The 26747-nt window shown below is 42.3% G+C and overlaps 1 protein-coding gene across 1 annotated transcript in view; it reads right to left on the minus strand.

Annotated features, from left to right (window-relative positions):
• Positions 1–26747, minus strand: part of shank1 (SH3 and multiple ankyrin repeat domains 1) — a 51169-nt gene that overhangs the window by 12792 nt on the left and 11630 nt on the right. Inside the window, exons 3-16 of the mRNA XM_070847717.1 lie at positions 26389–26460; positions 25917–26025; positions 23041–23195; positions 22092–22259; positions 20466–20582; positions 20186–20263; positions 19325–19391; positions 18823–18992; positions 17416–17534; positions 16667–16815; positions 14946–15059; positions 13938–14013; positions 281–363; positions 17–141 (exon numbers count right to left, since the gene is read on the minus strand). Of these exons, the coding sequence (XP_070703818.1) occupies positions 17–141; positions 281–363; positions 13938–14013; positions 14946–15059; positions 16667–16815; positions 17416–17534; positions 18823–18992; positions 19325–19391; positions 20186–20263; positions 20466–20582; positions 22092–22259; positions 23041–23195; positions 25917–26025; positions 26389–26460 (1602 nt within the window). The remainder of the gene's footprint in view (positions 1–16; positions 142–280; positions 364–13937; positions 14014–14945; positions 15060–16666; positions 16816–17415; positions 17535–18822; positions 18993–19324; positions 19392–20185; positions 20264–20465; positions 20583–22091; positions 22260–23040; positions 23196–25916; positions 26026–26388; positions 26461–26747) is intronic.

Below are 26747 nucleotides of genomic sequence, written 5' to 3' on the forward strand. Positions count from 1 at the left end.
TAAATCATGGCAGTACTTCTATCAGGAAATCCCCCATCCTGAGACCGGCTCTCCAGGCGACGCCTCCCTCGTCCACAGACTCCAGGTACTGCAGGGCTGGAAAGGCCGGAGTGGGAGTGAACTCCTCAATAGGAGTCTGAGCTGGAGAAACCATGAAAATATGAGATCATATTAGCATTGCATGTAATACAACATGTGATGTATGATGAGAACCAACATACCAATCAATGAGTGAGTGACTGCAAGGCAACATCCTGTTTGTTTATTTCACATTTCTTACCTTTGGCCCCTCTCAGCACAAAGCCAAAACCCTCGCTGTCTTTTTTCTGCAGGAGCACCGTCTTCTCCTTGATTATATAGTCACTAACGGAGAGGACACAGATGAGAGAGTTACAAATAACACAAGACAAAAAATCAAAGACAGAAGACAAGGGGGCCATGTGCTGAACAACCTTGCATGTCTAAATTTACCCTCTGCCTTAATCAATGGAGATGAAAAGTTCATGAATCACAACATTTACCTTGCCAGTGTTACTTTTCCCTTCCCACCCACACCACTCCTCTTCTCTGATGTCTGGATCCTACTTCCTGTGTCTCTCTCTGATGACATCACCACCACTACAAGGCAGAAACTCATTTCAACCGTATATTAAAACTGAATCCCCTCTGTGTATATATGGGTATTTATGTTTAACTGTACATGCATATACTTAGTAATGAATGTGTTTCTTTTGTATTTTGCTTATTTGTCCATTACTTTACTTGAAATGACTTCTGTTCCCATTTATGCTTTTTCTCAGGTTTGATTGCTAAGAACAGCAATATTTCCCTTTCCTCTCTATCATTTAGACATGATTAAAGTCTTTCTGTAAAAAGCAGGAGTAAAAAGTGTATTGGCTTTGTCTGTTTTAAATTATATGTTATAAAAATCTGATCTCGGTGAGGACAGCAAATAATAATAAAATAATAAATAAATAGGCGATTCATTGATCTAACGTGATGGCGATGGTACAGTTTATTTGATTCCTATTTTTTGTGTAGAAGTGATCTTTACAACAATGTGTTAAGGTTATAGTATGTCTGTGGAAAACCTAATTTGACAAAAATCTATGTATTATTTTGTTTTATAATAAACTAAGTAGTAATGTTGATGAAATGGAAACAATACATATTTCAGAGTGGTCGAATGTAAAAACTGAATTTTGATTTTAAGAATATTGCAGATTTAATTTAACACTCCTGCCAGTACCATCAGACTTCATCAGTTAAACTCCGACCACCATTGTTCTAAGTTGCTATGCTTCACTTTGCTCTATGTTATGTTATGTCATAGCATGTTGTTATGCCATGTACAGTATGACTTGTGCTGATTGTTGCCTCAGCAACATCTGAACTGGACGTAGGGAAACAGTCTTAGGTAGGTCCACACCAGAGCCATGCCATGTAAAAGTATACTAGTAGTCACTGACAGCAGAGACCAGGCGCTGCATGCTCACATGTGGAGCCTGTATAGTAGAGTATACTTTCTGTTCTGTCCCGTGGCGCAAACTGATGGGAAAAATGCAACAATTGAAAGCAATCTACACTGCTCAGATGATTTTATTTAAGTAACTGTTCAACAGAGGATGGAGGACACTGAATTTCTGTACTGCAATACATTATCAACTACTGGTAAATATTAGATTTCGATATAGAACTTCAAAATTAATGAGAGAATTTCAGACAATTGAACCAGGACCCAGGATTGCTGAAGGGACATGTTTGATGAACAGGTACAACTACTACCATATGTGTTAGAATAGTCTAGGAGATGCATGAAAGTGAGCAGGCAGGTGCAGAGGCCAGCTGAGGCTGTAGTCAGGGATGGTGCAAGTTGGCCAAGAGCTGAGCTCTAGTCGAGGAGAGGAGGAGTGGAGCCTGTCTGAAAGTCCACTGAGCAAGGCAGCGTCACATTTCAAGACATTATGGCTAAGGGCTTCAAAAACTGCATTATTGGTTTTGATTTGATTGATTGGAACATCAGATTATGGAATATGGATCAGTGCACTGGTGATGGCAATACAATATTTGATGAATTAATTAGTCAGGATCAGCACCTGAAACCGCTATTGGATCGGATCGATCCCAACTCTAATGTGTGGCTGTCGTAAGCCTATAATGAGCCCAAACGTTTCATTTGGCCCGAATGAAATGACTGATGAGTGACTGAGTGATCGCAGGCAGTGGTTGAAATGGGTTTTTCTTAGAAAAGGTGGCTGGGATCTCCCTCAGAGATAGGGTGAGAAGCTCAGTCATCCGAGAGAAGCTCGGAGTACAGCCGCTGCTCCTTTGCGTGGAAAAGAGCCAGTTGAGGTGGTCTCTAGTAAGGATGCCCCCTGGGCGCCTCCCGAGGGAGGTGTTCCTGGCACGTCCAACTGGGAGGAGACCACGGGGTAGACCCAGGACCAGGTGGGGAGATTATAACTCCACACTGGCCTGGGAACGCCTCGGGATCCCCCAGTCAGAGCTGGCTGATGTGGCCCGGGAAAGGGAGGTGTGGGGACCCCTGCTGGATCTGTTGCCCCCGCGACCCGACTTCGGATAAGTGGATGACGATGAGATGAGATGAGAAATGACTTGACAGGGTACCTGCATGGACTAACAGCACAAAACACATCCTCTGATCCTCTGAAGTGAGCAGTAGCTATGAGCTAATGATAACATTATGCTTATGACAGTTATTTTGCTAAAAAGTGAGATTATCAATCAGCTGTTGTATACAGAACAAAGGGGATTATGGACTTCTCCTTCTGCAGTAGTCAGGGGGTGGTCAAATGTTACACACCCTGCCTTTAAAGTCTTTAAAGTCACTCCCCCAAAACACAATGGACATGCACTGCCTTGCTTCTGCTGGAGGACATGTCCATGATAGTGATAAAAAGACCAGCTATCGTCGCCACAGGGAGAGTGGGTCGTCCCTCAATCAGAAGGTCGGTGGTTCAATCCCCAGCTCCGACGGGGAAGCATGTCGAAGTGTCCTTGGGCAAGACACTGAGCCCCCACTTGCTCCTGAAGCAGCTTAAGTGTGTGAAAGAATAGTCTCCAACTTAGATTCCTCCTGAATGAATGATGTGTGAATGGGTGATGAGGATGTGATGTAAAAGCGCTTTGAGTGGTCGAAATGACTAGAAAGGTGCTAAACAAATTCAGAGCATTTACCATTTACCATACTGTACACAATTACTGACTGACAGCCTCTCTCAGCTTTTCAGTCAATCAAATAATTACCACAATCACATAAACACAAGCAAAATAGCCATTCCTAAGGTAATGTTACTTTAAGATCATAGTAACTGCTCACTCGGCTCATGCTAATCGCTTACTTTTATTGCGCCACACAAATTTGAGAGCTGCAGCTCTCTCTTGTTCTTCGGCTCAATGGGTTTGTGCTTTGTGCTGGGTAACTCATGACAGTCTGTCAATGAGTCACGATTCAAATTTGCAAACCCACTGTATTTGCCATCCTTGCGCAATTAGCTAGCTAGCTTTAGTCCTGTGGAAGACTCCGCTCATGTGCAATGACTGCACTTGCAAAGTGCACGCAGGTTGGCAGCTATGTATAAGTAGACAAGTAGGTTGGTCGTTCAGTTGTTTGTTTTAGGCCAAATACAATGATTGGACAAGCTTATGACAGGCATGTGACAGCCACAGATACTGGATTGTTTTTCTTTTTTTTTGTCAAACTATTTCATTCTTTGATTGCTTTTGGGCCATTATAAGAATTTCAACAAAAATGCCTTTAAAATACCCTGCCTTTAAGTACATTTTGCAGGTCCCTCTACTTACTTATGTTTGATTTTCAATACAGGACTTTGTAATGGAGTAATTTTACATTGCTGTAATGGTATTTCTTTGTATAGGATCAGAGCACCGTAGCAGACAAGACTGGTCTGTAAATTCACACCGTTTGGCTGACTTATTAGTGACTTAAAAACAGCTACCAACATGCAAATTGTCCCTGTCCATTAAATGCTAGAGAAGGTGTTGAAAATATAATTAAAACATGTACCGTAATTTCCGGACTATAAGCCGCTACTTTTTTCACACGCTTTGAACCCTGTGGCCTAAACAATGATGCGGCTAATTTATAGATTTTTACGGGCTAACGGCCTCCAGGGGGCGTTCTAGCAGGAAGTGCAAGAGCGAGACAGACAGATGGAAGAGATAATGCACCAAGGAAGATGCTAGTTTGATTGTGTTTTGAACAGTTATTTTGCACTTCACGCACACACCCTCATCATGGAAAACACACTGAAGAAGACGACTTCAGTGGTTTTAGTGCACAGGAGGAAGATGAAGATAGCGGTCAATGACTTTTCTGGTAGGCTACGGTATTTTTTATTTTTTTAACCAACCGTGTTACTGCCGTTTTACTGTCGTTTTACTGCTGTGTTACAGGCACTGTTCGGAAAAAAAGCATTTATTTAATTAAAAATTAAACAAATCTTTCTGTGTAGCATCTTTCTGTGTAAATATCTCATGTTACAACGTGGACACTTGCGGTTTATAGACAAGTGCGGCCTATATATGTACACTTTTTTTTTCTTCTTAAATTTAGTGGGTGCAGCTTATATTCAGGTACGCTCAATAGTCCGGAAATTACGGTATATGTTTTTTTCAGTTGTGTTGTATATGCCACCGACAACAGGCTTATATCTATGGAGAGCTGATTAGATCATCATTTGTCTCCCTTTCCCTGCTCCTCCATGTTCTATACCCTACTTAGAATTCAATTCAAGGGAGTCAAATAGTTTTAATGGCTTACTATTAATATGTCTCAAGAATTTCAACTTTTTAAAAAAGATTTAAATCTACATTTGTGTAAATAATGTTTTGACAGCAGAATAAAAGTATTTATAAGATATTCAATGTTTTTGTCCTGCATAGAAATTCCAAAAGTATTTTCACTATATTTTAAAGTTGAGATTTTGTTTTCTGAGCACTTTTAAACTTTTGTATTCAATAAAGTGGGGAACAAAGCTGATTAAAAAAATTCACTTTTCCTTACATTTCTCTGGTGTTCAGATATGCACACCAAAGAATAAATGGCAGTGAGCAGCAGGGGTCCTAGAATGGCTTCCGCTGGCACATCTGCATTCATACACACCAGCTACAAATATTAAACCCTTTAAAAATAGGTATAAAATATCAAACAGCAAAAAGAAAGAAAAGTAATAAAGACTTAATCTGCTTTCCATATATCTTGTCCAACGAGCTTTAGAGGTCAGATATCTCACAGACATGGACACTCAACCACTTCAGTCAAAACCACTTTGGTGTAAGAAACAGTAGGACTGCTGGCCTCTAACCGACACTCTCATGAATGGAAAGACCAACTGAACAGCCATTCATCCAGTCAGTGAGTCAGAGAGGTATATATACCGTGTCAGCTGTAACATACTGTAACCACATGCTGATAATCCCATCGTGCACCAAAATAGTCCCAGCCCACTCCATCTGTTCATCCCTCTCTCTTTCTGTCTTTTCTTCTTTCTATATATTTCCATGCTGATGGCCGGACTACTTCATCTCTATACTGGCTTCCCTCCCTTGTTCTCCAAACTTCTACTCATTTTTTTCTAATCACATTTCCCCCTAATGATCTTTTTCACTCAGTCTATTGAGTGCATGATGCTCTCCACAGGCTGTGAGAGGCTCTCTGTCTCTGCCAAGGCTCCGTCTCTTTGTTATTCTTGTCCTCCTCTGTTCATCTCTGCTGCCCAGCCCAGACCTCAAACGCTCTGAGGGACCAAATGAATGAATGAGCACATACTGTACATACCGACACAATCAAACAAATCTCAAAGTAGGAGTGAGTAATGGAAGTAGATTACTGTAGGGAATTAGACCTGTGTAAACATGCAAATACACACATCGTATCCCCCCGTAGCTGTTAGCCTGCCCTGTCCCTACAGCCAACACAAGCAACAAGTCACTCCATGGAAATTTGAACATATCACTTATCCACCAACAGCAGATCATATTTTTGCACTTCGTCCCCTTCAGATGTTGAGTAGTTGCATGGGCAGTAGTTCTGCCAAATATAAATATAATGGATTACTGCTGCAGTATTAAGTCTTATGCAACCTTTATTGAAGGGACTGGATGGTTAAATGCCTTACATACAACTATTACATCGATCACAGGGTCAAATGACGACCTCTAAAGTAATTGTCGGGACTTTTTTATTTAGAAAACAGTGCCTTAGAAGGGCCTTACAACCAGCTACTGCTGTTTCAACCAGCTATATTAACTAATTAGAATGACAAAACATTATGAGATGTGAAAACAAAGCAGCAGAAATCCAGCATATGCCTGATCAGAACTTTGAGGACCACTGCATGGATGCACTCAGAGCCTTTTAGCATAGCCATCAATCACTGAGAACAAAATGACACTCGCAAAGCCAAGTCATTCGTGAAGTGTGAACAAATAATTATGGCAACTGTTCTCCAAAGAATTGGTCAGTGAAAGATGTGTCAGATTACAACTGTCATGTTTATGTTGTACTACTTAGCCTACATTCTCTCACGGCATTTGGATGTGTTTGTGAGTCCATTCAGAGTTGCATACAAAGCAATGATCACTTGAATCTCATCCAACCAGCTCCTACCACTAACTCGGGCTTTGCTGTCCTAAAGGATGTCATCAACTTTAAGTGTCATTAGCTGTGTCCCAGTTCAGTGGCGAGATCCTCTGAAGTCTGAATAGCTAGACCGAAAGCTCCTCCAAATGCAGCTGGGAAATGCAGCCTACATTTACTCACAACTAGTGCATCCTCAGATTCCCCCTTTGTCCCCAAATCCACTGTGTGCTGGAAAACTGTTTAATAGAAGGTTTAGGCAATAGGTGTAGGTGTACAGCATCGAAGCCAGGCATAAACTATACTGCCTGACCATGTTGTTGATGACAAGGTGAAATAGAAAAGCTTAAATTCTAACACTATTTGCAAGGTGTCCATAATGTGCTTGTTAGACTTGTAATGCAACTCTGGGTATCATTAAACCATCACTCATACTTACAGTTTGTTGAGTGTTACTGAGCAATTTCCTTGTGACAAACTTTGAAGCTTTGTTTCTTTAAAAGTTGACACCTGCACACACCATTATTTTTGTTCTAGCATCTTATTTAGACGTCAGAGCAGGTTCAGCCCTGCAGGTCCACCTTTGTGGAAGACATCCTTCAAAGGATCCAGCCACTGAACTGGGACTCAACCACAGTGTCACTCAGTGTTGCCTCCACTGCTGACCCAGTGTTGTCACCGCTATCCTAGATACAAGCGTCTGAGCTGGACAATCCAGCACATCGTACATTGTGTCTCATACTGCATGTAAGAAGCTAAGACATTAAACAGGTTTGGCCAAGCGGGCTTCCATAGAGGTGTCAGAAAGAAGTTGGAACTTGTCATGCATGCTGCATCGTTAAAACTCCCTCACCATTCGCTGTTTCCAATTTGTCAGCAGTCTCCCTCTCTGTCTTACACACACACACACACACACACACACCACACTGGTAAACATACAGAAACACGCCGCACATCACACAGGAAACAAGAACACATGCAATCAACCAGCCAACACAGGAAGAGAAAGTAGTCTGTTAGACATTTATGTTTTTGATGGACAACAGCAAACACACCATCCATTCCCACACACGTACACACACACACACACACACACACATGAATGCATGCACACAAACAAACACGCAATCAATCTGCACATCAGTAAAAGCAGCGAGCATCACTTGTGCTGGTGCAGCATTGCTAGAGGACGATTGTTCAGAGAGCGATTCAAAGCAGAGAGGAAGAAAACGGCACACACACATGTTCGTACAGTGAAGCACAGAGCGGCTCCTCTGCTCATACACTGGGCTGTGCAGCAGCAGCTCTTGTCTGTCATTACACAGATACACACACACGCACGCACGCGCACACACACACACACACACACACACACACACACACACTCACATTCATATTGACTCACTGAATCAAACACATCCGCCTGCAAGCATGCATTGCAACATCTGTCAATCTATCGATCCTGCCCTGCCATCCATGATGTCCACATGCATGCATCCCTTCCTCCGCCCCCCCTCATCTCCCCCGGCAACTGAAGGGAGAGAGGGAGAGAGAGAGAGGGAGGGGAGGGTAGGGGGGTATAAAAAACCATGGCAGGTACCTGTAAATGAACCAGACGCTCCTATTCACAGGGCCGAGCGACGGCCAGGAAGAAGAGAGGGAGAGGGAGAGGGAGAGATCCTCCTCGCCGCATACCCCCATCGCCATTTCCTCCCCTCCCTCTCCTCCTCCTCCTTCTCCTGCTCCTTCTCCTTCTCGTCTTCCAGCGAGACAGCAGCGAGCGCGAGCCGCGAGAGAGGAGGAGGAGGAGAGGAGGAAGAGGAGAGAGAGATGGAAGAAGGGAAAGGGAGAGGGCCGAGCTTTTCCAGCCCCTTCATACTTAAGACAGAGAGAGAGGTGGAATGGGAGAGAGAGAGAGAGAGAAAGAGAGAGAGAGATGAAGATGGTTCATTGTGACTGCGACACAGGGAGAGAGAGAGAGAGAGAGAGAGTTGGAGAGAGAAGAGGAGCAGGGGCAGAGGGAGGGGGAATAAGGTGGCTTAAAAAGGGGAGAGAGAAATGAGGTAATTTAGAGAGAGAGTGAGAGGTGATTGGGTTTCTTGGCAGGAGGCGTCATACACAAACACACACACACAGTCCAAACATGCATGCACCCATGCAATCAACTCATACACACCCACCATCGCCACATATACTCACTACACTGTTTATCTTCTTCTTCTTCCTTCCTCCTCTACCCCTTCATCTATTTCTCATCACTCCTCCAATTCCTATGGTTTATATATATAGCATTCACTCTATCACTGTCATGAATTCCCATTCATAAAAACAGATGCGATGGAGGTAAGTCTTGTTAGTCAGTCCTATGTGAAATAATGAATTCAGAGGGAATGATCAGAAGGTCTTGAAGTTTAAATGACTGAACAGGGACCTTCAGTATCAGGGGGCATGATGATAAAAGACAAGTCAGATTATTTCTATGTAATATAACAAAGAGGAACGCTCTCAGAAGCCAGTTTGATTGTATTTGTGGAAGAATAAATCTGACTTTGTGCAGATCCTTCTGGAGCCTCTGCTGCTGTCCTTTCCCTGCTGTTACTGACCCTGCATGCCTTTAAATCACACTTAACTAATCTCACCCTCCCACTTTTTATCTTGCTTTGTCTCCAACCTCTGACACACACACACACACACACACACACACACACACACACACACACACACACACACATGCACACATGCACACACACAGACTATCCCGCACATTTGCTGTAAACAAAGCATGAATGAGAGGGTAGAGCAAGGGAAAGAAGGGGGGGTGCATTGACACAGACAGGAAGAGGGGAGAGGACAGAGAAACAGCTGGCGGGTGAGTGGCGGAAGGAGGAAGAGGAGGAGGAGAAGGAGAGAGAGCGAGAGCAAGAGAGGGAGAGAGAGAGGTACAGATACTCTCAAATAGGCACTCACATCATCTCTTAGTCAGAGCCTCCTTCCACGTATGTCGAAGCTGTCCTCTATCGACTTGCCCTCCCTCCCTCCTTCCTTCCCCCTCTCGGTCTCTCTCTCTCTTGCGTCCCTCCTGCATTCGAGGACGATCACAGCTCTTGTCCCCTCTCTTCTCACATCTCTGCCTTTTTGTTTCTCTCCCTGCATGTCAGGCTATACCGCTGCGATGCTGTGTACAGTATGTGTGTTTGTGTGTGCATGCATGTGTGATGAGAGAGGGAGAGAGAAAGAGAGGGCATGAAGGCAAGAGCGAGAGAGGGAGAGAGAGGTGGGGGAGGGAGCAGGGGTGCAAACGTTGACGGAGGGTCCACATGATTGTGTTTTTATGTGTATCTGCATGTCTCCCTAACGTTTTCCTGTATTACTGTATGTGTGTGTGTGTGTATCTGTGTATCTATCATACAATGGCCGAACCTGAACACACACTCTTTGATACTGTTATTTGAGCTTGACACTTCTCTGGATCTTCTGTTGAGGTGATGTGTTGACACATGAGTGGGTAAAACTCTCCTGTTGTCTATTGCAAATTTCAGCCAAAAAGTCAAGTAACGTGAAGTTATGTTTGAGAAACATGGAAAATCACATCAAAGGACTTTTATGCTTTTATGCATGTGTCTCACAAAAACCACACAAGAAACCACCACGGCAGTGATTAGCTGGGGATTTTGCTTCTCTTTTCCTTACACAATGTGTGCTCACTTGTTCTTATTTGACTGGGAGAGGAGCAGCTGATTTCTCAGCATCATCATCAAAATCAGCCATTCAGAATGAAGACTAATAAGAATTTTTAACTTCTTTTCAAACATCATGGACAAGTGGTCAATGTCAGTGTACAGTATTTACAGCTTTGGTTTTCTAAATGTTTTTAAAATGTATTTTCTTAGGCTGCGGAGTATTGAGCTTTCTTGGCCACCATAGTCGACTGGCTGATGACCTTGTTTTACTAAAGGAGGTCACATCTAACAACCAATGATTAATAGCTAAATTGCCACAATAAGTCAACATTTTCCTTTCTTTCATTAATTGAATGCTGCTCACTGCAGAACCAGATTTGTTGAATATATGAACTGTGGTGAGGTTTGATAGTATAGTAAATATTCCAGCATGCCCTGACTGACTAGAATTATACCTTTATACAGGTGGGGAATATCAATCCAACTATCCAAGGACCAAAAAAAGTCGGTGATGGTTGGAGGAGGAAGGGCAGAAGGGAGGAATGATGTAAAGTAGTTTGGAAGGGCATGGCAGAAGCTCTCCATTTGTTTATCATCTGTCACAGCTGGTTCCCAAGTCATCATACCCCTCACTCCTTTTATTCTTGTTAATATAATCGCTACACCACATTATCAAGTTAAAGCAGTTCATCTTACTGACTGCTGGCTTTCACTTATCACGCCTTGTTATAATGTCACGGTTTGTCCGCTGCTGTAAACATCAAGCTACAAAATATATCCAGCTGTCAATAACGGGCTGTAGGTGGGCCAGAGGTTGAGGATCACAAGGTGACAGATAAGATGTCTCAGTTTATTAGTGATGGACCAACACATGGGGTTAATGGGAGGTATTTATCAAAAAACTGGACATACGCCTATCAGTCTTGTTCCTTTCCAAGTTCTTCCATTGTGACCTTGCCTCAATGTGAGACTATGTAACTTTTGAAAGAAGAATTAACACATTCTTTTACCACATGCTGCTAGAGCCTTACATGGTCTGGTATGACCGGCAACTGGCTAATGTTAGCAAACTTTAGGTAGATGTTATTCTTCAATGGTCATTACTGAGCCAGTTCATTGGCTTTATTACTTTTCTACACTTACTTAATGATTGAGACACAAATTTTGACTGGATGGAAATGAAAATACAGATCACGCTCCTCATTAGGTTTCACTGTCTGGGAACCATTCATGGCTATAAAGAATATGGTGAAGGCAATCCATCCAATAGTTTTTAATATACTACAGCTTGGTCCAAGTGGTGAACTGTTAACAGTCAACTGGACCTTCCTGATAAAACACTAATGAATATCATACGAGCCTTGAAAATTCATAATTTGCTCGCTTTGGTCTTCAGAGACAGAATGAACAAAGTTAAAACAGGGCAAAGGGGCATCCTTCTTCAAGCCTTTCCCTACCCCGCTGAGGCCCCATGCTGCTTGCACACAAAAAAGATGCATATGTCTCTTTTCACCCATTTGTAAACAGATAATGTGTTTCTTCATTCATCCAAGCTCTTCATCCCCCTCTCCATCCCTTCTCTCCCTTTAGAGTGCCCTTCACTGTCTGACCTCCAGATGGAGACACCACAGGGGAGAGAGGGTGATAGAAAGAAAATTAAAAAGTACAGGGGGTTAGCAATACAGAGATGAATAGAAAGCGAGGGAGGGATGTAGAGATGGTCAGGAGATGTGGCCAAATATAGAGGGATGAAAGGAAGGATAGGTGAGATATTACATGTAGTGATAAAGGCTGTGAAAGTAGGCCCATGTGAGGGTGGCTCTGAGTCAGCCATGCCTGCCTGCCTGCCTGCCTGCCTGCCTGCCTGCCTGCCTGCCTGCCTGCCTGCTTGGCCAAACAAACAGTCTCGGTCTCTGTCTATGCTGCAGTCCACAGCTTTAATTATCCATGATGTGTGTGTTAGCGTGTGTGTACAAACATATGTGTGTGAGTTTGCATGGCTAAGTGCGTCGTTTGCATGAAATGTCACTGTTGATGAACAGCATGTTAATAATAAATAACTGTGTGCATGTGCGAGCAAGAAAAAACAGTTAGAGAGAGATATATATAGGGAAAGGACAACATGGAAAACAGCAGGCCTGAAAGAGAAAGCAGAGGAATGATAAAGAATGATGATGAGAGAGAGAGAGAATGAAAACGAGGGAAATAGAGAGGCAGAAGGCGGGATTTCATGTAAATAATACATGTGATTGATAATGGCTTTATTTCTGTGTAAATAATTCTCCCTTTGCTCAGTCCAAGCCATGGACACTGAAATGAGTTTGCCTCAAAGCGACGTTGCGCTCTCCATGATGCAGATGCAAGGCATTAAATAGAATGACATTATATTAGGCCGAGTTAATGAGGAGAAGCCACACGCCCAAAAGTCAATACAGGAGAGTTTTCCCCACTCATGTGTCAACAGATCACCTTCCACAGAATATCCAGCAAAGTTTCACTTCCAAGTATATGCTCAAAAAGCTGAATATGAAAGGTTTTCTGGTAATGTTTCTGTGCTGATGGAGTCGCAGTGGGTGGATGACTGCCTGTACCAGCACAACAAGCATAATGACCTTGTATTAAAAGTTAAAGATCTCAGCAGCTGTTCTAAGATTATTTGAGGTTAGTTCCATGACGCAGTGTTACATATGGATCAGTTCAGACAGTTTGATCATCAAGGGCAGTAATGATGACTGGGTGATTGTGTAACATTGGTCAACAGAAATGTCAGACTTAGCCATGGGAGTGGTCTGATAGCACCTTCGGCCTTCACCGACAAGTTCTGCCCACCTACAAACTGCAGCCTGGAAAAGCGGCTTTGCACCTCAGAGCCAAAAGGCAGACGTACGCAGGAAAGAATTCTCTCTACTCTAAAATCACAAAAATGACAAAAATCTTCCTGTCTGCTCAGGTTAAATTCAGCAAATCCAGCAAGTCAAAACACGACTGGTAAACCTGTGCCTTGAGGATGACTCCAGCATGAAAGCAGGCGGATCAGCTTCTAGACCTGAGGCAGTGAACCCTCACACATCATCATCATGCCGCATGAATCACTCACAACACATCACATCACACAAATCAAAGCACCACTGGAACGTATGAATCACTGCGTGATTCATCTTATCTGGATAGATGTGTACAGTATGTTAGCGTACAAACACGTCCCCTCTCAACATGTGCTGTGTGTCTAAACATTGGAGCACAAGGGTCAGAATGAAAAGGTTGTCAGTGTGACTTGCAGCACCCCCTTGGAGGATGGACAAGTTAGATCATGCTCTTTAGCAAGGCACTAAACCTTTTCTTGCCTCAGTAGAGCTATACTGTCGCCAATGGTAGAAAACTCAGGTCCCAGTGTCACACCAAACAGGCACTGAAGCATCCAAATGTCTCTTTTGGCAGCCCATGTGCCCCAAAGCGCCCTTGTGTTCCACTCAAATACCCCTCTGGTGTGACCCTGTCCTTCTAACCCTGTGAGCTGAGGCCAGGGCCACTCATGCACTTTTACCCCTGCTGCAGGCCACTGCCTCTTTGGATAAAACCGATAGTTGTTCTGTTTTCTGTACATCGATGACGGCTAACGACAAGGCAGCTCTTACCTGGGAGCGTCAAAGCTGTCATAGGATCCCACAGTGTAATGGCGGAACAGCCTTTTGGCTCGTTCTCCACGGCTCTCTGAAACAAAACAAAAAAATCACAGGGACATCAGCATGGTCGCACCTAAACAAATCTATTTGCTTGTTATACAGCAGATACTGTTCAGTTATTGTAGAACTGTTACTATAATAATATATTATCATCACAGAGAAGAGACTTTTTATGATGGCTTTTCAATCATGTTTGTCAAAAACTGTCAAAACCCAAATATTTGCTGGTTTCAGCTTCACTAATAATATTCAAAAGATTAATCAATAATTCAACTAATCCTAATGAGCTGATGCTCAAAATGCTAAATTTACTACAGAACTCATATACACCTTAAAGTGATAGTTGTGGGGAAAAGCTATGGAAAATATACTTATTTGCTTTAATGCTGAGAGCTGCATAAGAGGATTGATACCACTCTCATGTCTGTGTGGTAAATATGAAGCTACAGTCAGGAGCCGAGCATAGCAGCTTCCTTGGTTCTGTGCAAAGGTGATGAAATCAGCCAACCAGCACCTCTAAAGCTCACTAATTAATAAGTCATACCTTGTTCGTCTAATTTGTCCAAAAACTGAAGTGTAAAAAGGACACGTTGTGACTCCACGGGGGTTTGTGTGCTGGACTATTCGTTGGCACAGAACAGGGACTTCCTGACGTTTGTTGTCACCATGGTTGTCCAGGCAACCAGCAGATATTTTAGGAAGGCACTGCATCCAGCCACAAAATAGTCCACCACGTAACACTATTCCCTTAATACAATAATTTAGCAGCTTATTGTGTTTAATCTACATGGTCACATGCTAGACCAAAACCAGCATCTTAACTCATCGTCAGGCAAATGAGAAACTCCATGCTGAAAGGTGTGTTTTTCTCTAATTGAACTGATGCTTGGTGTTTATCAGGATGAGCTTGCTGAGCATGTGTGTGCTCGTCTGTGAGCGTGTGCGACTGCTGGTGATCACCTGAGCGGTTGTCTTGGCTGCGAAGCATCACTTCCTCCACACAGTCGGAGGGGAACCAGCCTGTGCGACCCCTGACCGTCCCCTCCCAGTACCCGCCCTCGCCAACACTCAACACTGGAGGGGGGTGGCAGGAAAGAGCAGCATGTCAGGAAAAGGCAACACAACGCGCACCAACACGCACACAGACAGACACCAATGAGAAATGAACACACGCAAAAAGACCAAGAACAACATATAAAGACAGAAAAGAAATCATGTAGACACACATACGGACATGCAAACCTCCTACATACTCACCAAGACATACATACCTGGCAACACCTTAGACTCACTCACAAACACACACATATTCATACCTGCAGACATTGAATACAAACATATATAGAGACCTTACACTCTTGTTAGGACAGGGCCATTTTGCAATCTCATCTGAAGACACTTGGATGTGGCCTGGGTGCTTATCTGTCTCTGAGACTGATCGCTCCCCTTTACACCTGGTGTTAACATACATCTCCTGTCAGGCTTTTTTTTGTAATTTTTCAGTGTTTGTCTATCAGCGCTATTCAACTCACTGTTTTCCCAAGAGATCCTTAAAGCAATAGTTTTTTTGGGAAAATTTGCTTTCTGGTTGCTGGCAGTGAGATGAGAAGTTTGAAAACTCTCATACCTGTCTGTCACATATAAAGCCAGACGATAAGCTTAGCTTAGCTTAGCACAATGGCTGAAAGCAAATGGAAACAGCTGGCGCAGCTCTGTGTGAAGCTAACAATTCTATTCACCAGCACTTTTAAAGCTTACTAATTAATACATGAACTGAAATGTAAAAATGTCAGCTTGTGATTTTAGGAGGGGTTATGAGCTGGTCACTCACTCCAGGCTTGAGTAAATGTGAGGGTTGCTACCAACCCTGCAGCTTTAAGATGACTAATTAATATTCTTATTTTGCATTCTGAACTTGGTCCTGACAGTTGAAACTAACCACTGTCATCAGCCGTCTGCTGTTTGTGTAAGTAGGTATTTGATTGGTAGCACGTTAGCAGTAACACCTTAATGGTGTACCTGGGCTGTGTTTGATTTGGATTATTATAGTAGCTGTAGCTGTATGATGTTGTGGTCACTGGATATTTGCCAGTGTAGTACTGGATAAATCAAATGTTTGTGTGATGCAGCATCCCGCTTCATGTCCAAAATATTTCATCACTTAACTAAATGGTGTTAGCTTAAAAGCTGTTAATTAAATCTTAACTCTGGAATTGTTAAACCCCTGCAGTCAGCACCTTATATACTGTATCATAAGGAACTATTTGGGGCTATGCCAAAGGCCTGAACAGAAAGGGACTAGTCTACTGCACATGTAACATTTTGTTAAATTTTTTTAAGGTGTCTGTGACGTTGCTATGCATGCTGCAGAATGTGCCTTTAATTCATTTTTGCAAGTATATTCATATTTTGCAAGTCAAAGCTGCCTGCGATTCATTTCATTTACCTGTTCTTGTTAAAGGGGAAAATCCACTTGCATGCACCTCTGGAGGTGGCTTGAAAGAGCTGAACATAACTGTGTCATTACAATCCAGTCATGTTAGTACCAGGTGTAAACAGCATCGCACACTGACTCCCAACCAGACAGACACTTTGAATTCACATGGAGGACAAAATGCAGGATTGTGCTTCAGGACACACACATACACAGAGTACCATGACATATAAATTCACATAGTCACCTTTGACCCTGTCTCCCTTATTGAAGCTGATTTCTCGCTCTCCCTGGGCAGTGTGTGATCGAGTAGCTACAAAGACTCGTCCTGGGACAGCACTGTAGAGGCGTCTCCGCTGGCCTGCGGTTTGTCCAGCAGTGCTGGCAGGGGGAGCCCTGGGTGGGAGGGAGCAGAGGGATGGCTAGATTATTTAAGACTGCAGGTTAAAACTCAAAAAGCTCCCCATAGGTATGGGTGACCACATTTCTAAATGTAATACTTACTTTTTTTGAGAGAGAGAGAGAGAGAAAAAGAGAGAGGAAGACAGAAGAAGCGGAAGTCTCTCAGAGTCTACTTCAGACTGGAATTTTGAGGATTTTTTAAGACTTTGTCAGCCAGTCTTTCAAACATTTGACTGAATAATACACGGTTCTTCATTAGGTCACATTTCAGTGGTTTAATTTAGGACCTTTGTAGGTCTGTGCATTCACTTTACAGACACTGAATTCTCTTTATCAACAGTAATAACTTATTACAAGTCAGACTGAGAGTTGAAAACTCCATCCTTGAAAATAAAAGACAAACATTTAACCTCATTTACAACCTTTTAAGACTTTGAGTCAGGTAATTCTCTTTTTTTTAAAAATGAAGACATCCAGCAGAAAGTCTCAAAAGTTCTTTAACGAGCCAGGATGAACCTATAGTGTTCTGCACCAAGAAAAGTGGAAGACAGGTTCTTGTTCAGCAGCATCCTGTTCTCAGCCTGTGCTGCTCACCCTCTCCGGCTCTGCCTGCTCCGGTCCTCCTTGTCCCCGATCCTCCCTCTGGACGGAGAGCGTGTCCTTGCCCCTCTGGGACTGCTGGAGCTTCGTAGTGTTCCTGTATGCTTATATCCCTGTGAGAGACACAGAGGGAGAAAGGTAAGAAAAGGTAAGATAACATCATCATTAAAATTCTGAAGAACTGTACAAGATACAATCACATATTTATACACATAGTAGAACTAACTAACTTCAATGCATTTTCTATTTTCTGTTCATTTATTGTTAACTACTGTACCTTTTTTCTCCATATCTATAATTAATTATCTCTTAATGCCATTGGCTGTGCTTTTATGAACACATGTTTACAGATGACAACATCAACATTCATCAAATGATAAATATAATGGAACGCATGTAAAAATGTCTCATACATTATGTAGTTTTATTGCATGATGTACATTTATTGGGCTGTCATGACCACTCATCCTGGATGGCTTATGGAGGAAAGCAAGATATACGTTGCTGCAATGAGTACTGTGCACCACTAGAGGTTGATAAAGGTTATTATACAGTGAGTTAGTGTACATTTATTATACAGTATTTTGTAATGGCCCTTCAAATTGTATAATTTGGTTATGAATTGTTGTGATTCAGCTCTTCAAGCCCCCACCAGTGCAGTGGAGAGATTTATTAACTTGGCATTAACCACTTCCCCAAGCTGTCAGGTTTAGAGAAAATGATGAATCTACCCATGGCTTTTTAACTGGAAGAATCAAACATCTAGAATTAAACTCAACAGAAATCCAAGTTTGGAAGCACCAAACATCACACGCTATTTTCTGGCCAACACTTGCGGACTAATTGAAGTGGATAAAACCTCCCACTTGGACACCTCCTGCATAGAAACAAAACAAGCATCCATCCCATCACCTCAGCAACGACTGCACACAGCACGACCACATGTCAGTGATTAACTGTTAATTAAAATTGCTGTTTCAATCTATATATGATGTATTACATATAGGTGGGCTAAAAAGATTACCTTTAACAACACCAAGTAATGATGCTCTGCGGACTAAGAAATCTCTGTTGTGTGTTTTGCAGCGTAATGTCAATCATACTTAAATACGAGTTAGTGAAAGTCATTCAGCACCTTCTCAGATGACGTCTAAAGGAGTCTGCAGTGTGAACTTGCGAATCGATTCCTAGTGTCTACAACATTATTTATGATATTTTTGTAATACATTAGTAGTGTGTGTAGGCTTTCATTAGGTAGTAACTGCTCAGGAGCAGAAGTAGAGAGAAGTAAACTTAAAAGCTCTAGAACTAAGAGCTACTGAATGGACTGTTTTGGCACGTGCTGTTTCCAGTGTCAAGAATTTAAACTTTGAACCTCATCTTTCAGAGATGCACACACACCTGCACAGAGACGATGTTGGTTCCCGGGGCGTTGGGCACTGCCATCCAGTCTGGCAGGTTCATGCTGCTGTCACTGTTGGCCCGGAGGAAGGGATGAGGGTGGGGTATTGTCAGCGTCCGGGTGCTCTCCCGCCTCTGTGGGGCGTACTTTGGCGATTCCACAAAGGGAACTGGGAGGTGAGGGGAGGCAGAGGCAGAGACAGAGACAGAGAAAAAAAAGTGACCAGGTGAATCAGATCGTCTTTATCACTGTTCTTATTTTCCACAGTCTCAAACTCTACATACTCTGATCCACGTTTCCCTATCATTTCAGTTCTAGCATGCTGTTGTGTTCTGAATGCTGCTAAAAGACTGTAATGTATATGCTAGCTTTTATTGCTGCATCCTTTATTTGTTGATTCAAGGTCTAGTTTCCCCAGTGAAGACCGTTTTAGATTAATAAAATGTCTAACATTATGGGTAATCACACATCTCCAAACTGAAGCAGACCTCAGTTACTTACCCACATCTGTATCCCTGTGGTTTTTGATAATTTCTCCCAGCTCAAAATGGCCGGACATTACAGCCACCTGGTAAAAATACACATGGGCACACACATATACTTTAGTTTGGATATAGTCATATGGAAAACGAATGCACAAAATGAAAGAGTGGAACAAACTGTGATTAACTATAAACTTGTAATTACAGCAGGTAGTTTTTATGGGTGCTTTTATTCCTCTGTATTTGGCATTTTGAATTTGGGAAATGTAGAAGTTGTTTGATGTGTTGATTTGTGACCGTGGCATGTTTAAAATCATACTTAATACAAACATACAGATCACATTACCCCATTGCAGGGAAGATGAACGATCTGACACACAAACACACTAAAACATCCCATAGTTGTCTTGATGATTCATCCCCACTTTGCATCCCTAATTCTTCTATATAGTATTCCAGCAAAATGTCTATGGAGATTTTCAGTCATCCAGATTTAAGGATTCTGAAAGCATATGACTACTTTCAGATGAGAACATATTTTTGTTTTTCCACCATTGCACAAATGCTTTTGACAAACTACACAGGTCAGCACACAATCCAGCAAATTTAAATTCCTTCTCCCTGTTGTCTCCTCACTAGTTTTCTGTCATACACAAAAAGATTGTCTCAGCTGGCTTTTTCTGCACTGACAGAGTTAATGTATCCAGATTAGGGGGTCACACGCAATCCTGCCACCTGGGACCTCTGTGTGCATCGCAGCACAATAATGGTTTAAAGTGAAATTAGGCCCTGGCACTTTCTGCTACGTTAACTTAATAAGACACTGAACCATACAACCACCCAACACACATAATTACCCAGCCAGGCACTCAGCCATTACCTGAAAGGGGGTCTGCCCACTGTTGTTCTTTGTGTCTTTATTTGCTCCCCGGTAGAGCAGAATTCGAGCACAGCTTTCCTACAATAAACAGTGTTGATTAATGCACATTAATTGTAAAATTTAAATTGCATAATTACTGCTTAATGTTGAAATGCATGTTATTTGTTCACATGTATGCTTTGGCTTTAGAAAGATGTTTGAAGATTTGAGATGATTTATTGTAACATTTTCTGGACTCTACGGACACAGATATTTGACTTCTACGAAAAAATGTGTTTACCTTGTTGTATAAAGCACAGATGTGCAAGGCAGTGTTTCCAGAGGCATTCTGGGAGGAAGAATCAGCCCCATAGAAGAGGAGGTGCTCCAGATGCTGTGAATTACCATTCTGACAGGCCTGAGTGAGGATGAACAGGCCGTGGGGGGGCAATAGAAAGAGGGAGAGAGGGCAGGAAGGAGAAAGCAAAGAGTTTAATAAGGAGGTAAAAAACACAGTTTGTACCGAAGAATGAAAAATGCATGTGGTTGTTAAAAAGAGAACAGAATAAAGAGGCGGAGACGCGAAGGATGAAGAACAGACAGTGACACAGAGAGAGGAGCAAGGTGACAGTTATAAAGTGACACCATGTTTAATTAACACCACCTCCAAACTCAGAGGGCGAGAAAACAGTGAGCGCACACAAGTGAAACCCAATATTAATAATAATCATAGTTAGAGCAATAAGAACTGTCATATAGACACACATACAGATCCAAAATACATACAAGTTCCGTTTGTCTCAACTGTTTATTATTAAATCACTGGTTATCATCAGTCATACCGTGGCCACAGTAAATGTTAAATTCTGATCAGTTGGCAGCTCTCCATTGCAACCTTAATATTAGGACACTGAACGACGTAACAATGCATGTACATAAAACTGTATATTCATTTGCAAGTAATCAAAGCAACACTACTTCTGTTTCATTCTGTATCACCATTTAACTCATTAGTGGACTACAGATACCTTTTTTCAAAAAGTACCACTATGTCAGCATAGGTGCTCTTTATAACCTTTAGTAAATGTGGGCAATGAAAATGATATAAGAAAATAAAGGATTCAATGGATTCACCTATACCTCACCCATCACTTTCTGAATCCTGCCAAAATATGGCGTTCAAACACTGAATACGTCTAACTTTGGGGGCAATGGCATATCCAATTTAAAGATAGCTGAGTATCCGTAAAAAATATAGGTTCATGGTGGATCCAGGCCAAAAAAATCTCAGCGTTAATGTTAAACTTGCGAGTCAAATCCACCTCAAACACACACGAACAGTTTAAGATGGAGAGCTGAAGAGGCAGATGTTGGTGAAGTGTAGGTGATCACATTGAAACCAAGAGGCTGATACCTTTAGTTTCCTGTTCACTTGACTGCTGGAATGAAGCCACAGAATCAGTATGGGTGGGATGAGGGGTGAAAGGTGTCCGAGATAAAAGATGAGAGGTGTTGTGTTTCATGGCATGAATGGTTTTTGACGTAGACACATACGCAGACACTGGAACACAGAGTATACTGGTACATTACAAATAGGATGCATGAACATTTGTGCAATACAAACAACAGAAACTAAAACCTGAAGCACCACAAGGCAAGACTTTTTTCTGGTGCTTTCATACCACATCCCCAAATAGACACAAATTAGGCCACTGACCCCATTAGAGTGAAAAATTTTGCCCCAAGCACCCTCTGCCAAGAGTTTTGCTGTTGATTCAGTGTAGAATTAACTGTATATACAGCAGATGGAAGATAATACAAGAAACAATTAAACTCTCTTTATTTCCATTCGTGCTGTCCATTTTTAATCAAAAATCTCCAGAAAGGCCCTTTAACGTCCTAAGGGACCCAAGTAATGCACACAAACCTGATGTGTCTCGTCCCAGCCGTTCTCGTCCCTGATGCCCAGCTTGGCGCGGTGGTAAAGGAGTGTTTCGCAGCAGGAGGTGTCTCCCCCTGTCAGCACAGTGTGGTAGAGCGGCGTCAGCCCTCGCCGGTCCTTATAGTCTGGAGATGCACCCAGAGACAGCAGGACCTGCAGAAAATCACAGCAGAAACAGTAAACCTCACATGCAGGATTTTCTCAAGAACAGGTTGTAATGATAAGGGAGTGCAATAAAGTATGCAGTTATACTAAACAGTAAGATAATGATGGCTTTTATAAGCTAACGACACAACAATAAAAAAAAGCAGCGAGGAAAAATAAAATATTAAGGCGGTTTCCAATTTCAAGTCGAGTAATATTCATGGAATTTTAAATCAGGATGGGAGCACATAGCCATGGGTTCAGAGAGGTCATGCAACACCTCAGGCTAGTGATCATTATGTATTCAATCTGTCTGTTTATCTTTATGCAGTTTAGCAGCTGTTTCTTTCCTTTGTGGGAGACATAGACTCTGACAGTGTAACACATGCAATTATCTCCCCCTGAATGAGTTTTCCTCTACAGGTACGTCTTTTTGGCGATTTGGGAGCTTAGATTATGGACAAATGCCTAAAATGTAAATATACCGCATCTGAATTTGAATGTCTTTTTTCTCTTTGGTTGAATAGAATAACAGATTTTATTGTTCATGTGCATTCTGTGTGTGGGTGGGTGTGAATTGCTGAGCTGGAGAGTCTGTTTATTCTGTCTCCAGCAGGAGTAACACAAATGAAGATAACACAGCATCAGTTTCAGGGCAAGTATCCAGCGTGCTGTTATATACTGCAGTCAGTTGCATTTTTTCCTTTTGTGACATGACAATGAAAACTCATTAGTTGTTGTGATTTAGACAGCATTTCTATAAAAGACATCAACATGTGTGAATGTGTACCAGCAGGGCTGTATGGCGGTGGCCTCGAACAGCCTTGTGTATCGGTGTGAGTCCATCTTTGGCGCGGAAGTCAATATGAGCCCCTCCCTCTACCAGGACCCGGATGGTCTCACCTCCACCCGGTTCACACTGCACCGCCAGGGACAGAGGAGTCTCTGGCGAACACACACACACACACAGATTCAAATGAAGTTTTTAATGCTCTGAGATTGTCCTAGAGCAACGTTCTGAAACTTTGAGGGGCACTGGCCAGATTGTTTGCTCCTATGGGGCCGCTTGAATATTCAGTGGAAAAACAACAACAAATTTCAACAATTTACACTCAAGCTCTTCTGTCCTTGCTTTGAGGTTATATTCTTGAACAACAACAGTGTTCTCCTTGGAAGTTAGACAGAAAACAGAGAAACTCCTGACACCAGAAAAAAATCAGCTGTCCACCTCTCTTGAAACAGTTTTTCCTCTGAGCCAAGTGCAGCTGCTTTGGTAAAGACACCCTGTGGAGTTCTCTTGTAAACAAACATTACGAGGTTTAACAAACACGTTGAATGCATTTCCTTCCTCATAAAACCTGTGCAAAGCCAGTTTCTAAAATATCTTATCTTACACATTTGTTAGCTTGTGGTCTTCTTCTTTACTTCCTTTGTGCATCACTGCCACCAACTGCAGATCAGCAAAAGAGCGGAATCCAAAAGCAGAGCATGAATTATGCAGCCTGTGTCAATAAATACATCCATGAGAGACAATCATAAAAACAAAGCTTTACAGCTCTTCTAGTCCACTTCTTTAAATTTGAAATAAAGAAGAGGACTAACTGTGCTTATGCATAGCACTGGTGCTAAAGTTGGCATGCTAACATGCTTACAATGGCAATTATGACAGCATGCTAACATTTGCTAATTAGCACAAAACAGCTAAGGCTGATGGACTTTATTCGTTGTACTGGACACATTCAACTTTTGACCAGATAGTGGCCCTTGAGGAAAAGTCTGGGGATAAACAAGCTGATTAGAATTCAGCCTGAGGAACATCTGTACCAAATGCCATTGCAATCTATCCAACACTTGTTGAGAGATTTCAAAAGAGATTTACCTTCCAAGACTGGTTTTATCCTACATGTAGCATTGTTAGCTTCCATGTAAAAGCAATAGCTGTTATTCCTGCCAAAGCATTGATACTTTGCCAATTGCACTAACATCAAATAAAGCAATGCAGAAACTCAATTTCAAAATAAAAGAAATGATGTATCACAACACTTTTAACCTCTCTGAACCCTTTTGTAACTCTTCAGAAAGAGAGTTCATTGGCACCTAGAAGAATAAAAGCATTCAAATTATTCTCAGTGAAATCAGGGTACAGCGCACTGGCTGCCATAGTGAAGAGAGAGTTTTTGGCAAACAGGAAAACAAGAGAGAGTTTTTATCTGTCGAGCATCTATAGATCTCGACTACAAATAATTTGGGGGAATGTTTTGACTGTACTCCCTATGAAATTACCATGTCAGGGCGATTAAAGAAATGCCCATTACGCGTTTGCCTTGGCAGACATGGAAGTGAGCCCCCACTGACATGAGCCACGTTGAAGATATTAGAATTATTTTCAAGGCACCCAGTGTGAGCCTTCTGCTGAACAGGACAGCGTGAGGAGAGTCTCTGAAAGACAAGCAGATCAAGCGTAAAGAGTAGGGATATCTACGTGCCTGGACCACAATAAAGTGTTTTTCTAATGGTTTTTGATTCCCTCATTGCTCTGCACAGACGTAATACCGAAGACCCTAATAGTTCATGGACTGACTATGAAGTCATGAAAGAAAAGGAGGTCATTTGAAGCCATGAAGATGCATTTCCTGTAGATTTTGATTGATCCTAAACAGCTTTTTAGCACATGGATGTAGTGAATTTTATGGCAAACCTAAGCTGTTTAATGCATGGCTATTGTGGCAAAATGGTACGTATACTTAAATTGTGATATGACATATTGTTTTACATATACCCTGATGTCCAAAGTAGCAGTGACTACCTCAAGTATCATTTTCAGGTATAATGTGTGTATGCATTGTCTTATGTTACCAATATGATGTGGATAAGGCATGTTAGTGAGGGAGGTTCATCAGGGCTCTCTGTTGCCCCCCTATGTTATGAGGTGGAAGTGTGTTTCACACAAGAGACCACAAGCTGTGTATTGTGTTTTGACACTTGGTCCCCAAGCGGCTGGAGTGACACCGAGCAGCACACACAAACTGTAAATGAGCCGTCTGCTGCGTCCCCTAAAGCACCAACAGGATCTGAGAAAAGCCACCAAATTGTGAACAGCACTGTCTCAGATCCTTGTCAAAGTGTTAGGCCAACATACTGCAGAACCGGGGGCAGAAAACGGAGGGGGAGGTTTGTTATTTACCGAGAGTTTAAAGGTCGGGCTTATACAGTAGAGCCACAGGTCACAAAGCAGCTGGCCGCCAGAGGGCTAATTTGGCTGAGATGAGATGCTTAACCACTCGGGGGTGTTGAATCTCAAATACATGTTTATATGTTTGATAGACAGACAGAACAATTGAATAAATAGAGAGAGGCAGAGAAGGAAGAGATTACACAATACGCGGGTGTTTACGCTCTATGTACAGTATGGATGGATGGATGCACCAAATAAGCTACAGCAAGTGAAATCAGTATCAGATCTTATTTGTCTACCTCAAACAATCTGTTCAACATTTGGAAGCAGTTCATCGTATCCGCTGGTGAACAAGTACATATGACTTTGCAGTCTTGATTCCTTTAACTGAGACTTGAATCAAACTTGTTGCCATCATCATTCTGTGTCTCCAATGCAGCTCATTAACCCAAGGGAGACGACAGGTCTCGGGGCTCTGTGGTGCTCCTTACCTCCAGTGTCAGAGTCCTGGTAATTGGGATCGAGGCCTTTGTCTAAGAACTTGATCATCTTGTCCACAGCGCTGGTTTGGATATAATCCATGAATTTCTTCAGGCTGGCCTGCATGTTGAGAGAAAGTGCTGCTGTATTACAGAGAACAGATGGGACTTCTTCTGCCTCAGAAATACTGTATGTGTTAATAAGGACAGGACAGTACTATGTAGTACAGCAGTGAAGTACAGTGCAATGCAGTGCAGTAGAGAACAGCACAGCGCAGTGCAGTACAACACATTACAGCATGGTACAGTACAGTACATGAACAAAGGAAAAATATATACACACCCAGTGGCACAAATTCATCTATGAACTTATGTTGACATGCATACTGTACAGAACTGATTTAAATTTACTCACACTGTGCAAGTGCATTTATATGACTGAAAGCCTTCAGAGATTCAACTAGAGGATGAATGGATTTCATACCTTGGTGTGCAGTTTGGCCAGTTGCTTCTCATCCAGATTGGTCTGTTTGTACACCCTGGTCTTGTATCGAAACTAAACCCAAGAGGGAAAAAGAGAAAGGAAACAAAGAGTTAATCCGAACTCAGAGAGCGTTTGTCCTTAATTCTCTTAGCTTTTGGCCTAGATCCACAAAATGGGGCTTGCAGATTTATTGTACAGAGAAGCTTTATCTCGTTTGCTATACAAACCGCTTCTTCTTCACTGAAGACAAGAATTGAGGATGAAGTGATCTGGCTTTACGGCAGTTTAAAGGCTGGTTTAGAGCCTGCACTGGCTCATGATATAACATAAAAAGAGGATGACTGTACAGCGTAGATAAG

The sequence above is a fragment of the Pempheris klunzingeri genome, chromosome 17, assembly GCF_042242105.1.
Source record: "Pempheris klunzingeri isolate RE-2024b chromosome 17, fPemKlu1.hap1, whole genome shotgun sequence".
In the NCBI taxonomy this organism is placed as follows: domain Eukaryota; kingdom Metazoa; phylum Chordata; class Actinopteri; order Acropomatiformes; family Pempheridae; genus Pempheris; species Pempheris klunzingeri.